Source organism: Chelonoidis abingdonii, chromosome 2 (assembly GCF_003597395.2).
Source record: "Chelonoidis abingdonii isolate Lonesome George chromosome 2, CheloAbing_2.0, whole genome shotgun sequence".
NCBI lineage: Eukaryota > Metazoa > Chordata > Testudines > Testudinidae > Chelonoidis > Chelonoidis abingdonii.
The window spans coordinates 92,266,844-92,280,456 of record NC_133770.1 but is presented as its reverse complement, the minus strand read 5'-3'; the positions used below and the strand labels follow the sequence as shown (position 1 = coordinate 92,280,456).

The following is a 13,613-nucleotide window of genomic DNA, read 5'->3' as shown; positions in this document are numbered from 1 at the left end:
CCACATCAGAATTCATTGGAATTTGGATGTAGAGAGTCTCATTTTCATTTAACCTGACCTTCCACCATAAGAGCTGTCAAGGAACCATCTTGAGTTATTAGGGTTTCTCCTGTGCAGGTCCTGGGATAATTCCAGCTCAACTGTGAATATTAAAAAGGCTTGAATGGGGACTAATCTGGTTGCCTGTATGCTATTCACCATTGTCTGAATAATCAGAATAATAGAAATTAGAGAGAGAAAAGACTTATTTGGTCACTTAGCCCCTCTCTTTGTTAGTGCAGGGTTTTTCCAGGCACTGTAGATTCTCCATTGATTTGTACATGTCTCCAGCAATGGAGTTTCAACCTCTTCCCTTGGGAGATGATTCAGAAGTCTAAGTCACCATTAAGCAATATATCCTGATTATCAAACTGAATTTTCCTGTTCTTTCCTTTCCTCCTACTTATTATCCCTATGACACACTCACTAATTTGTTCCCATCCTTGGTATTTTATGCTAAAGAGATACTTAAAGACATTGGATCAAACCAGCATTCCATATCTGAATGTCTCTTAAATCCAGGGCAATTCAGAACCTGAAGCTGGGTTCCATGGCCTGTGTTTCTATAATCTAAACCACCAGAAACTGAATTCTAAATGCCCTTGAACTTTGGGGAAGGGGGTTGGAACTGAAACTAAAATTTTGCAGCTCAACCAATGACTTTTAGACAAGCTATAAAACCCTTTATCAGTCAGTCATCTCCCTTCCACTCCCAGCCCTTAATCATTGCCGTCAACAATTGTTTGGGAACTTAAGTTTTCCACATACATTAGTCCTTCTGAATCCTTATTTATATTTGTAGCTCTTTGGGTTCCTTCCAAATTTGTTTGCATTTGAACTTAATTTTAAACGTATGTAAACTTCACTGAAGCTGCAGACAGTGCCAGAAGCTACAGGAGGTTCTAGTTCAGTACTCTAGAATGAAGAGCCAATACAGACTACTGTCCAAAGATGATGAGGTGGGACAGTCCTCTAGCCTACCAGGGCCGCCCAGAGGATTCAGGGGGCCTGGGGCAAAGCAACTTTTGGGGCCCCTTCCATAAAAAAAAAGTTGCAATACTGTAGAATACTATAATCTTGTGGGGGCCTGGGGCAAATTGCCCCACTTGCCCCCCCCTCGCACCTGGGCGGCCCTGTAGCCCACCATTGAGTCAGGGGCCTTTAGAAAGGTGAGATAGGGCATAAGTAGTGCCTCAGGCACTTCAGAGAAGGTTCAAGAGACATTTAGTAATTTTTCAGGTGCTGGCATAAAAAGGTTATAGAGCCAGCATCTTCTATAGTATTTCCATCTATCCAGGAAGGGTGCAGAGTTGCAGGGCACTAGTTTCTATTTATGTAAGGGCAAAATGTATCATATTTTTAGTGATTGGAATTTAGGTATGCAAGACTTTTTTGGTGTGCAGTTTCACACAAATTTCCATTTTAATAATGAAAACTTTGCAAAGTGAAAATTGGAACTTTCACACAACTCTGATAGCATTAGGCAACATATATGGATATTAACAGTGTTGAGCTCATTGAAGTTCACAGTGTTGGCTATTAATAGACTCAGAGCCGATTTCTCATCTCACGCTGGTGTCAACTGGGAACAACTTCACTGTATTGACAGAGTTGCACTAGTGTAAATCACATTGGAATTAGACTCACTGTTTTTTACAATGCTCCAGATTCTCATCAATTCTGAAGTAGATCTCCCTAATGTTTTCATGTTATGGTTTTTCCAACACAAGCTTGGGAGCAGAGAGAGGAAATTTAAGTTTTGGATATTGGCTTTTGCTGATTGACTGTATAGTACTTTATGGCTAGGGTCTTTTTCACTCCATAGCTGTATTTAAGTGTATGAATTGCTGATTCCTATCACATTGTTTGATCTTGTCTCCCAGTTTGAATAGCATTAGCCCCTCAGAAGTTAAAAGATCAAGTGTCAAGAGCACTGGGTCAGAAGGAAGTGCCTCACTCAACTGTTCCATACTCACTGTGGACTTCAAATGTTTTAAAGCCACCTGGACCGAGGTGGTGCAGCAGAACCGGGAGAAATGGAAAGCAAAAGCAACCAAAGGTAACAGATGAGCCTCATAATAAAAGGCTGCAAGCTCTTTTACCTCCTTCCCTTCAGGCTTTTTTCCTACCCATTTAGCCGTGAAGTAAGCTCTGACTTCTCAAACCATCTGCCTCTAGAGGCCAGCAACTCTCATCACACTTGGGGCCAGGAATACCATATAACTCAACTGAAAGCCTTAGACCTTTTTGTATACTGTGCAGGTGGGTGTTTGGAAGTGTGTGTGTGTTGGAGGAAAGAGAGCAGTAGAGAAGATGATAGAAAGGGAGTGGAAAGGGAAGTCAGTGGGCTTTGGATCAGGCCCCAAATGAGAAGAAGGATCTGACTTTTTGCCAGCTTGCGAAATCTCTTCAGAGCTGTGTGCCTGTTGCTCACATCCTTGATTAACTGGGACAGTATATTTAATATTGTTTAATTTTTTATTACCTTATTTTTTTCTTGTATGGCAGTAGTATTGTACAGTACTGTATACGGGCCCTATCCTACAAACACTTTCTTGCCAGCCATGGGGCTTAATACCATAAAGACTCCCATTCACTAGAGCTCAGAACTACTCATACACCCGGCAGTAAATGTTTCCAAGATCAAACTCTATGTCGCTGTAGGCCAAGATACATTTCTCTCTGGCAGGGACTCCTTTCTTCTTCTGTGTTTGTATAGTGCCTAGCGCAATGAAGCCTAAATCTTGACTGTGACCTTTAGGAGTTACTTTGATATCCATTATTATTAATAGTAATCTCTTAGATGTGAGGAATGGAGATGGGTGCAAGTTCTTTAACCAAACTGATTTGGACTTGGGCTTGAGACATAATGGAAGACTTGGCTCAGTTTTTATATTAACTGAAGCAGATTGTTCATCCTCAGTTATAAACTCTCTTTAGGAGGCAGAAGGGGACAAGTTTATTAACCAAATACAATTTTCCTTGAGGTTAAAACATACCATACAAAGTATCAACCCCTTTTATCCTTCTCTTGCCAACAAAAAACAGTCCATTTATTTGCCAAGTGAGTTCAGATAGCTCTTACTTTTTAAATTGGAGTTTACTTGTTTCAGCTGTTCTTTTTTGGATCAATAAGATCTAATGAAAACAAATGAAAGTTTATCAAATGACTCTAGTTTCATTAACATGGCCAGATGGTTTTTGGTATATGACTGTTGAATGTATGTGTCCAATCTATTTTGCTGTAACACGTGACTGCTGTTCATGAGATTGTCATCATTATAGTATATACTGTTTGTTTATCTAAAGTGCACACCCACACTATCTAAATCCTGTATGCAGGGGAGACCATCAGGGATAATACATACTTTTCAAATTGCCTACAAACAAGTGCATAAGATAGACCCCAATGGATCCTGGGGATTTAACTTTGTTTTCTACCCATTTGCAGTGAGTGCTTTGAGTAAGGATTTCTACTGAAAAATACATGAGGAAGTCACATGATTCAAATGGACACATGCACCTTTAGTTAGGTTCTGGTTTATCTCTGCTCATCAATTTTTAAATCTTCATGCATTTCTGGGTGTGTTTGTAATAACCACATTTATACAAAACTTTTCATTCTAAAGACCTTTACAAACACAGGACTTGTCGCTGAGCAATGGGATGTAGAAAGTGAGGCCATGGACTGGGAATTAGGAGACCTGGGTTCAGTTCCTGGTTCTGCCACTGGCCTGTTTTTTTCTCTTGGGCAGATCATTTTACCTCTGTATGCCTCTGTTTCCTGACACGTACCTATTTATTTTATAAGCTTTTTGGATGGAGACCATTGTTCAGTATATTTGTAGAGGGCCTACCACAATGGAACTTCAGTGTCTGTTGAGGCCTCTAGACATAATTACACTGCAAATACATAAAAATAACAACAACAATAATGTATAAGGTACTTTATAGGAATGCAGTCACAGTCAGGGTGTAGCACATAACAGCTATTTATTAGTGCACAGCAACATTACACACCAATTTACGATCAGAAGCAAAGAAGAAATTAATTTGTACCATTTCTGTAGAATACTGTTATGTCTTTTGTAAGGATATTTTCAATAGAAACTTGGTGTGGTGTTTTTATACTGAGTATAGTATTTTTGGAAAATGTCTTGGACTCCGTAGGCAAAATAAGTGAGTTTGTTGCTCAGTTCCTCCTACTTAAAAGATCATTATTAAATAATTATAAGTTAAGAACCAGAATAAACATCTGCCCCAAGGTATAAAAGCACTGTACAGAGCAAGCATGTTGTGACACTAATTTTAATATCAGGCACATTTCTAGCAGTATCATAATAAATCTCTATATGAATTAATGTTCCCTGCAGTTTTTAACCAAGTTTTGTCCATCTCCTGTGGTTAGGTTGCAAAGTGTTAGCAAATTTTTCAGAGTCTCCAAAACCAGGGGAGGTATCTGGGAAGCCTTCACTGTATCATACCTCCTAAGGCATAATATCAATGTGCATACTGAGCCATCTATGGAGACTAGATTATTGCAGAAATGATTAATAAAGTGTGGGAGGCTCATATCTAATTTAATTATATTTTCATGTGATCCATAATTTATTAATTTAAAAATTAATTAACTTTTGTCAGCTGCTGGCAAAGAAATATAGATTGATGCTTCTTATAAAAATGACATTTTTTCCCCTTCTGTTTTGTTCCTCTTTTTGGTACATTTTCTGGAGAAAATTACTCTGATTCAGTTGTCAAAAGAATTTTTGTTACATGTGAGAAGATGTTTAATAAACATTTTGTAATTCATACTCCCTTGCTTAGGGTCTGATCCTGCAAGATACAGAGCACCTTCTGCATAGATGTAGAGACTCTTCAACTCTCATTGACTGCAACTGGATTTAAATTGAAGGTGCTTAGCACTTTGTAGGCGTTGTTCAGCAGTCCAAAGGAGCCAGAGTTCTGTATTTATGTAATACTACTCAGAATTAGAGTAGTTTGAGAACTACCTAAGAGATAGGAAAATGATATCACTGGTTCTAAGTATTTGCTATCACAGCAGAACCCAAGGTTCAGTTTACTGGACATGAACACAGATTACTTTTAAAAGAGGAAGTTACTACTCTGTATTAACTTTCTTTTACATGCGTAATCTGAAATGCTATTATTGCTCAGGACTGATTGTTTCCATGCTTAACTGCCCTTCCTGTACTTCCATTGTTTTAAAACTCATAAACAAGTCCCTATGGCCAAAACAGGTGGCCCAATGATAGAGGTACTCAAGGCCTAAAGGTACACAATTCTGCTGACAGGCATCCTGTCCCTGGGAAAGAGAGGACCAATAGTGGAGATGGCTGACTAAGGGTACGTCCAGACTACCCGCCTTATCGGCGGGGGTAGCGATCAATTGCTCGGGGATCGATATATTGTGTCTCATCTAGATGCGATATATTGATCCCCGAACGCGCTCCCCGTCAACTCCGGAACTCCACCAGCGCGAATGGCGGTAGCGGAGTTAACGGGGGAGCTGTGAACGTTGATCCTGCGCCTTGAGGACCCAAGGTAAATCAATCTGAGATACACAACTTCAGCTACATGAATAGCTTAGCTGAAGTCGAAGTATCTTAGATCGATCCCCCCGCCCCCTAGTGTAGACCAGCCCTAAGTGGGCAGCTGAGGTAGGAAGAGGCCAGCTGAATTACATGGCCATGTTTCTTATCTGACATGCCGCCAATAGCAGATTTATGGGCGAGGGGATAAAGGGGCTGAATTTATCTTCCTTTCACTTTCACTTAGATCCACTGTTCTCTTTCTGACTTAAACTAGTTTGTGGTGTTCCAGGCAAATTCCACCCCAGAGGTGGTTGCACACCTGTGGTGCACGTGTAGGCTGTATATCATTGCATTTTTGTGAAGCAATTTCCGATCATTCAGGATGGAAGGGCACTGTATACATGTAAAATATTAGTAATCAGAGCATCAGACCAAAAGGAAAGGAAGGAAAACTCAGGGAAGAGTGAGAGGAAAAGAAGAGCATAAGAAGCCAGCAGAGAGAGACTGAAATCCCCTTCCCTTTACACGGATGGCTGAACTGTTCTTCACTTAATTTGCTTTTTAAAATACATAGATATAAAATGTTGGGGTCCATATTTGCAATTGCATTAGAGGTGGGGTTTTCAAAAGTGACAACAAATATTGACTTTAATGGGAATACAGCTAGGCCAATACTGAGCGCTTTGCAGATCTCACCCTAAATGTTTTGGTTTTGTGTCTTTCTTTTTTTTGTCATGTTAATTTCCACATTTATCTAAGTTAAGATCATTTGAGAGGACATGGTTGAAATTGGATTAAAATGTGTATGGTATCACTCTGGCAAATCTGCTAATGGTCTTGATTTATTCCCCCTTCATTTTGGTTCTCCCTTTGCTGAGGATGCAGAAGAAAAAGCTAAGAAAGAAGCTGAGGAAAATGCTCATCAGGGAACAGATGAAAAGAAAACAGAAGAAAAAGAAGAGAAAAGTCCAGCCGAGGATACCACGACAGCGAAGTCAGAAGACAGCAAAGAACCAAATCCTGGGGAAAGTAAGAGCACAGAATCTAGCAAGGGTCATGTAAATGGGACTCAGCAAAGTGGTGTGAACAAAATTGAAGCCTCTCAAGGGAAAAACCAGTCTAGAGCAGACAAGGGCAGTGAGTCTCTCCAAGCAACAGGAGAGGAGAAACAGCATGTCCAAAATGGTAAGTCCTTTCTTTGTTCATATAAGGGGTGAATCCAGTCCCAAGCCCAAATATCTCAGCAAGATATTGGGGAGATGTGTGAAGAAAGGAATAGGGCCCTGGAGCAGTTCCATGGAAACTACTCTTGTTTAACAGTTGGCGTAGCCTCCATTGCCCTAGATTGCTCCCTTCACAGGTGGGAAGTTCTCTGGGAACTCCTTGGAGCTGGACTCCACAAGGTTCTGCATCAAAAATTACCCAATCCCTTGTATGCTCTAGCTCAGTGGTTCTCAACCAGGGTTCCAAGGCCCACTGGGGTACCACAAGCAAGTTTCAGGAGGTCCACCGAGCAGGGCCAGTGTTAGACTCTCTGGGGCCCAGGGCAGAAAGCTGAAGCCCCACTGCCTGGAGCTGAAGCCCAGGGTCCTGAGCCCCACTACTCAGGGCTGAGCAACTTAGCTCTGTAGGGGCCCCTGTGGCATGGGGCCCCAGACAATTGTCTTGCTTGCTACCCTCTAATGTGCTGGCCCTGGCTTTTATATGCAGAAAACTAGTTGTTGTGGCACAAGTGGGCTGTGCAGTTTATATAACATGTTGGGGGGCCTCAGGAAAAAAAAGGTTGAGAACCCCTACTCTAGCTGCACCTTTCTGCACCTTTGGCTGTAAAGATGAGGTTTGCCTCCACATCAGAATGCAACTATCAGGTACACAGTGCGCTCTGGAAGCTGAAAGAGATGGTCTGGGAGAAATCCTCAGCTTCACTGAGTGCATGCTTATTGTACTGAGGAAGAGGGAATCAAAGATAGCTCATGAACTGCTGCAGGGCTGGGTTAAGGTCCCTTTCCACTGGTCCAGTGATGCAGATGGACTTCAGGAGAAGCAAAGGATCTGGCCCTTTAGTTTTTAAGCTTTTAATTTACATATGACTTGTTTCCTTTGTTATGCTGTTCTTTATGACAAGTGCAGGCCCTGTTTGCTGTATCCCTTCACTGAATCAGTGCTAGGCACTGTACAAGCAGGAAGGCAGGCAGGGTCCCTGCTCCAGAACTTACAGCCTAGAAAGACAAATATAGAAGGAGTAGGGAAAAGAAAAGGAACATATCATGATAACAGCTACAACTAGTCAAAATTCTCAGAAATTCAATCTTTTAGCAACATTTTTTTGGTAGAAATACTGAATTGTGTTTTTAAAAATAGTACTTTTTTGGAAAAAGCGACAGAGTATCCTGTGGCACCTTACAGACTAACAGATGTATTGGAGCATGAGCTTTCATGGGTGAATATCCACTTCGTCAGACGCATGTATTCACCCATGAAAGCTCATGTTCCAATACGTATGTTAGTCTATAAGGTGCCACAGGACTCTTTGTCGCTTTTTACAGATCTAGACTAACATGGCTACCCCTCTGATACTTTTTTGGGACATGTTTCACCCCTTTTTTTAAACCAGCTAATAGACCTGGTTAAAAAAAATTTTTTTTGACCATCTCCACCTTATCCCCCCCCAAGATGAGAAAGTGTTTGTGAAAATTACATCTCATTGTTTTGTATTTTTTTTTTTAATTATTAGCTCCATCATAAGGCTATTCTCAGTTGCCCCTGAGCCGTGCTATTTCTCCTAAAGGGAGATTTTCCAGAGCAAGAATTGCAGAGGGACAGGGCTTGAGCATGAATATGAGAGAATATATTCAGCAAGTTAGTTTGAACTAAGGGACATACGAATCCCTGAATTGATATAACCTAAAATATAGTGTGTGAAATTAGTGGAGATCTTAAAAGTGTTCTAAGCATATTACCTTTTCATTTTATAAATATATGCCTGTTAAGAAGGCAGAAATAAAGAAAATGACAATAAAGCCACTCACTAACTGAGTCAATGTCAGCTAGCTAACTACTCCCAAACCACTCTCAATAACCTTCTCAGGAAAAGCCCAAGGATATGTTTACACTGCAGCTGGGAGCGGGCCTGTGCCGCAATATCCACACTGCTATTTTTAGCATGCATGCTCAAGCAGATCTGGCGCGTGTCTGAGTGAATAGATAGGCTTGCAGTGTGCCTTGAAAAGGAATCAAAACTCAGGCCAGAGTGAGTAAACAAATTCTAGCTAAGGGCCTTCCATTGAGAAAGTCCAGCCTGCGAATTACAAACCTAGGGACTGCCAGTTCAGGTAGCTCAGCAGATCTCAACTTCCAGGACAGAGCACAAATAGGACTTCAATGGATAGCTAGCGATGTTCTCCCCTTCCTCCCCTTACCCTGTCCTCCCCTTAGAGAGATCAGGAGCTGTTGATTAGCATAGAGCATACCACATGCACAGGGTGTGTGCATCTCACTTGGCAACCCACTCCACCTACAACTAAACTAGATATTCCTTTTACATATGTAGCTATCAGAGGGGTAGCCGTGTTAGTCTGGATCTGTAAAAAGCAACAATGAGTTCTGTGGCACTTTATAGACTAACAAATGTATTGGAGCATGAGCTTTGATGGATGAATACCCATTTCCTCAGACGCATGTAATGGAAATTTCCAGAGGCAGGTATAAATACGCAGGCAAGAATCACTATGGAGATAATGAGATTAGTTCAATCAAGGAGGTTGAGGCCCTCTTCTAGCAGTTGAGGTGTGAACACCAAGGGAGGAGAAACTGCTTTTGTAGTTGGCTAGCCATTCACAGTCTTTGTTTAATCCTGATCTGATGGTGTCAAATTTGCAAATGAACTGAAGCTCAGCAGTTTCTCTTTGAAGTCTGGTCCTGAAGTTTTTTTTGCTGTAAGATGGCTACCTTTACATCTGCTATTGTGTGTCCAGGGAGGTTATCTCCAGACTGATTCTTGCCTGCATATTTATACCTGCCTCTGGAAATTTCCATTACGTGCGTCTGACAAAGTGGGTATTCACCCACGAAAGCTATGCTCCAATACATCTGTTAGTCTTTAAGGTGCCACAGGACTCGTTGTTGCTTTTTACATATGTAGCTGTTATCCTTGGGAGAAATATTGGGAGTAGAGTTGGAGCTTTCTACAATGCATAGGATTTTTCCTATGTTGTGGTAGAAAGCCCCAACATTATTTGAATGAATGGGAATTAGCACAGAAAGGACATGTGAAATCCCGTTAAACTGCAACAGATAGACACTTGACTGAAGCCTTTTGTTTTACATACTTCTCAAATGATATGGGGATGAGATGCACTTCATTGCTTTTGGTAACTTCCTTTTGCTGCTCTCTCCACCATTGGGTCATTCTTTAAGTGTCAAAAAATGCTTTAAAAGGATGATTTCTGAAAATCAGTATCTTGCTCAAGAAAAGAAATTGTGCTCTGATTTATTGGAAAAGACTTTTGAGTTATAATTACTCTGGGGCCTTTTGGACTCATGAAACATAACATCCATCTCCTTGGGTTCAATACTGCTTCCTTTATGCTATGCCTATGTGGTAATATCTTCTTGTAAAGTATTCTCCTGATTATCTTGATTGTTTGGTAATTCCTTTCAAGAAGATAATTATCGTTACCATTCTGCAGTGATATGGTAGGCCAGCTATTATAATATTCATAACTTCCACTTTTCATAATAAATTATATTCAGTGAAAGTTCAAAAATTGTCTCCTCACATTAGTTTGAAATCTGTGTCAGTCAGACCGTTGGTGGCTTCTCACGAAGAGAGCACACAATGAAAGAATATTAATTTGGACATTCATCATCCTTGCGTACACACAGTTGGGACAAGTCATTTTTATTTTTCAGTTGGCAAGTAAAGTATCATTAGTTTCTCATTGTCAATCATCATGATAAAGGGCATATGAGTAGACATTTGTGTTTTGACTGGTAAATTTTAATGTAAATTTTGCAAGGATGGTGCACATATCCATTGGACCTGGGCATTCTTCTCTGATGACAGGTCCCAGTTTTGCAATGATAAGATCCCAGCCCTTAATTGAGCTCCACATAGGCAGACCCTGTCTTTCTCTCTCTCTCCTTCCTCTTCTCCTCCCTCCCCCACCCCCCATGGCTATTATTTATAAAACTTGAAAAGTTTAATCTCTGATGCCTCAATTCAGCCGCCCATCCTTCTTAATCAGAGTGCTCAACTTGAGGTATGAGCTTAGATCCTATTGACTTTAATGTGAAGTAAGCATATGCTTTAGTGCTTTGCTGAATAGGGATGGACTTAAGCACATACTTAAATGCTTTGTTGAACTGAGGCCTTAAGGAGGCAAAGAGATAAAGATTAAAGGGTTTAATATTCAAGAATGCAATGAACTGAGAAATCAAAAGTGATACTGGGGGTGGGGGAGAAACCTCAAATAAAGAATTATGGGTGTGATCCTTCAGTCACTGAGCAATTGTGAGGGCATGCAACATCTTACAAGAAGAGCCCTCATATTATTGGGAGTTTCTGAAAGCAATGGAGATGGGGAACATGATTTTCAGAAGTACTGGAGATAGATGATTTTCAGATTCTCCCTCTACATTTCCCGAACAAGTAATGCCCTCCTATTCATTAGTACAGCATACAATAGATGCTGTTCAGATCTTCTTGATATTTAACACAGTAGTTAATTGTGTCATGCTATGGGGGGAGGGATAGCTGAGTGGTTTGAGCATTGGCCTGCTAAACCCCAGGTTGTGAGTTCAGCCTTTGAGGGGGCTATTTAGGGATCCAGGCAAAAATCTGTTGGGGATTAGTCCTGCTTTGAGCAGGGGGTTGGACTAGGTGACCTCCTGAGATCCCTCCCAACTCTGATATTCTATGATAAAAGGCTGGCCTCACTGTTGGAGTGCCTCCATGTGTGTCATAGCCTCTCTATCCCCATCTGGCACCCACTGCCAATGGCTGCTTTGGTCCACTTCTTCTTGTGAGTCGACCTTCCAGCCATGTCATCATTTAAGTCTAGCCCTTCTAGGCTCACAAGAAGTCCAACAAACCAATGTTCTCAGGGCTCTTTGACATCCTTGTCCCCTTTTCTGGTCTCACACCATTCTATCAGTGGCTGGTAGGGGAACCTGGGGCCTCTCAGTACACCAGGTGCCAGGCCAGGGACCATATAACTATCAGCCAAGGTCTGCTCAGGCCAACTGCTTGTGGCTGCTTCTCTGGTCTTCTTCCTACCATGGCCTTTCTCAGACCTTCTCGCCACAACCTCCCTAGGCTCACCCTTATTTCAGGGGCAGGTGTCCTAGAGCTCTCCCCAAGAATCCCCCAACAAAATCCCAAACTGAAAATAATAACTTCTCAGGCTTGATTTTTCTTTTCTTTGTACACCTCCAGTCCCCCTGCTTTGTTCCTTAGCTGAACACACCCTCGGGTTCTCTCCCTGGACGTCCAAATCCTGCCCTGCTTTCAGTGTGCACTCCAGAGCCTGTGCCACACCTCCTCTGGCTTGCCAGCCTTCTCTACTCAGGCTAGGATCCCCAGGTTTACTCTCCCTCAGGGCTTTCTCCTCACAACCTCTCTAGTCCCAAAGAGAGGGATTGCAGAGTTCCTTTCTCTCCTCCTTGCAACCACCTCCTGCTCTCAACTTCCTCTGATTATAGTCCTCTCCCCAGCTGGGCTTCATCCACAGTTAAGCCCAGCCATTCCTGCAAGGCAGCCAAGCCTGGTATATTAATTGTCCTCCCCAGCCATATTAACCCATTCAGAGCCTGTTGTGGGGTACTCGCCTTGTCACACATGGTATTTGTAGTATCTGCCATTCTAAATACAGTTAATATTGTGCTACAGTAAATTTATATGGTGTAGGTATCAAGATTTTAACTGCACCCACTGTGGACCAGATTGTGATTGGCCTTTAAATGGTTTGGCAAAGAGGACCTAGAAGCTAAAGTGCCCTGCCCTGCTCCTGCATCATGTTGTTACCATCAACAGTTGCAATCCTAGCACTCACTTCGGCTCTTCCACACTGGCTCCAGTAAGACATAGTGGAGCCCTGTGAGCCTGATCTAAAGCCCAATGAAATCAGTGGGGGTATATGTGTCTTTTTGTTGATTTCAGTGGGCTTTTGGCAGGGCCATCCTTACCCATACACAAAGTACGCAGCTGCATGCTGCTCCAGCCCCTGCTCCGCCTCTTCCTCAGGGCCCCCATCCCTTTCCACCCCTGCTCCTCCCAACTCCGCCCCACTCTCCTGTGGACTGCAGCAGGGGTGGGGCACCCTGCACTCACTGGTGGCGGTACATGGAGTGACCTGGCTCCAGCCTGCTCCACTCTGCCAGCTCCTAGCCATGCCACCCCGTGAGTGCTGGGGGGCGGTTTCCCTCTGCCCCCAAGGCTGGGAGTCAGGGGAGCAGGGCGGAGCGGGCTGGGGCCAGGTCACTCCACTTCCTGCTGCCCTGTGAGTGCGGGGTCGACCTAACTGCCCTTCAATCACTGGGCGGCAGGAAGTGGAGAGACCGGCTCCAACCTGCTTTGCCATCTTGTGCTGGGGGGCAGTTTCCCCCCTGGCACCTCCACCCCCCATGGAGGCCCCCTGCGGGGGGTTGCATAGGGCACCAAAATGGCTAGGGATGGCCCTGGCTTTTGGATCAGGCAGTGTGTGTGTGTGTGTGTGTGTGTGTGTGTGTACACACATAATGCTTGGAATTAGGATCACAGTTTGATACATGATAAAGAACTTGATAAAGAACAAATCATGTCAAACCAATCTGATAGCTTTCTTTGATAGGGTAACAAGCCTTGTGGATAAGGGAGAAGCAGTGGATGTGATATACCTAGGCTTTAGTAAGGCATTTGATACGGTCTCGCATGATATCCTTATCGATAAACTAGGCAAATACAATTTAGATGGGGCTACTATAAGGTGGGTGCATAACTGGATGGATAATCGTACTCAGAGAGTAGTTATTAATGGCTCCCAA

The 13,613-nt window shown here is 42.6% G+C and overlaps 1 protein-coding gene across 6 annotated transcripts in view; it reads left to right on the top strand.

Annotated features, from left to right (window-relative positions):
• PDE1C (phosphodiesterase 1C) overlaps nucleotides 1–13,613 on the top strand; it is a 498,893-nt gene that overhangs the window by 407,166 nt on the left and 78,114 nt on the right. For all 6 annotated transcript variants that reach the window (XR_012655243.1, XM_032767196.2, XM_075062574.1 and 3 more), the window contains 2 exons: nucleotides 1,923–2,098; nucleotides 6,477–6,776. Coding sequence is in view for 5 of the 6 variants with exons in the window: in XM_032767196.2 (XP_032623087.1) it covers nucleotides 1,923–2,098; nucleotides 6,477–6,776 (476 nt within the window). In the remaining variant the exon portion in view is untranslated. The remainder of the gene's footprint in view (nucleotides 1–1,922; nucleotides 2,099–6,476; nucleotides 6,777–13,613) is intronic.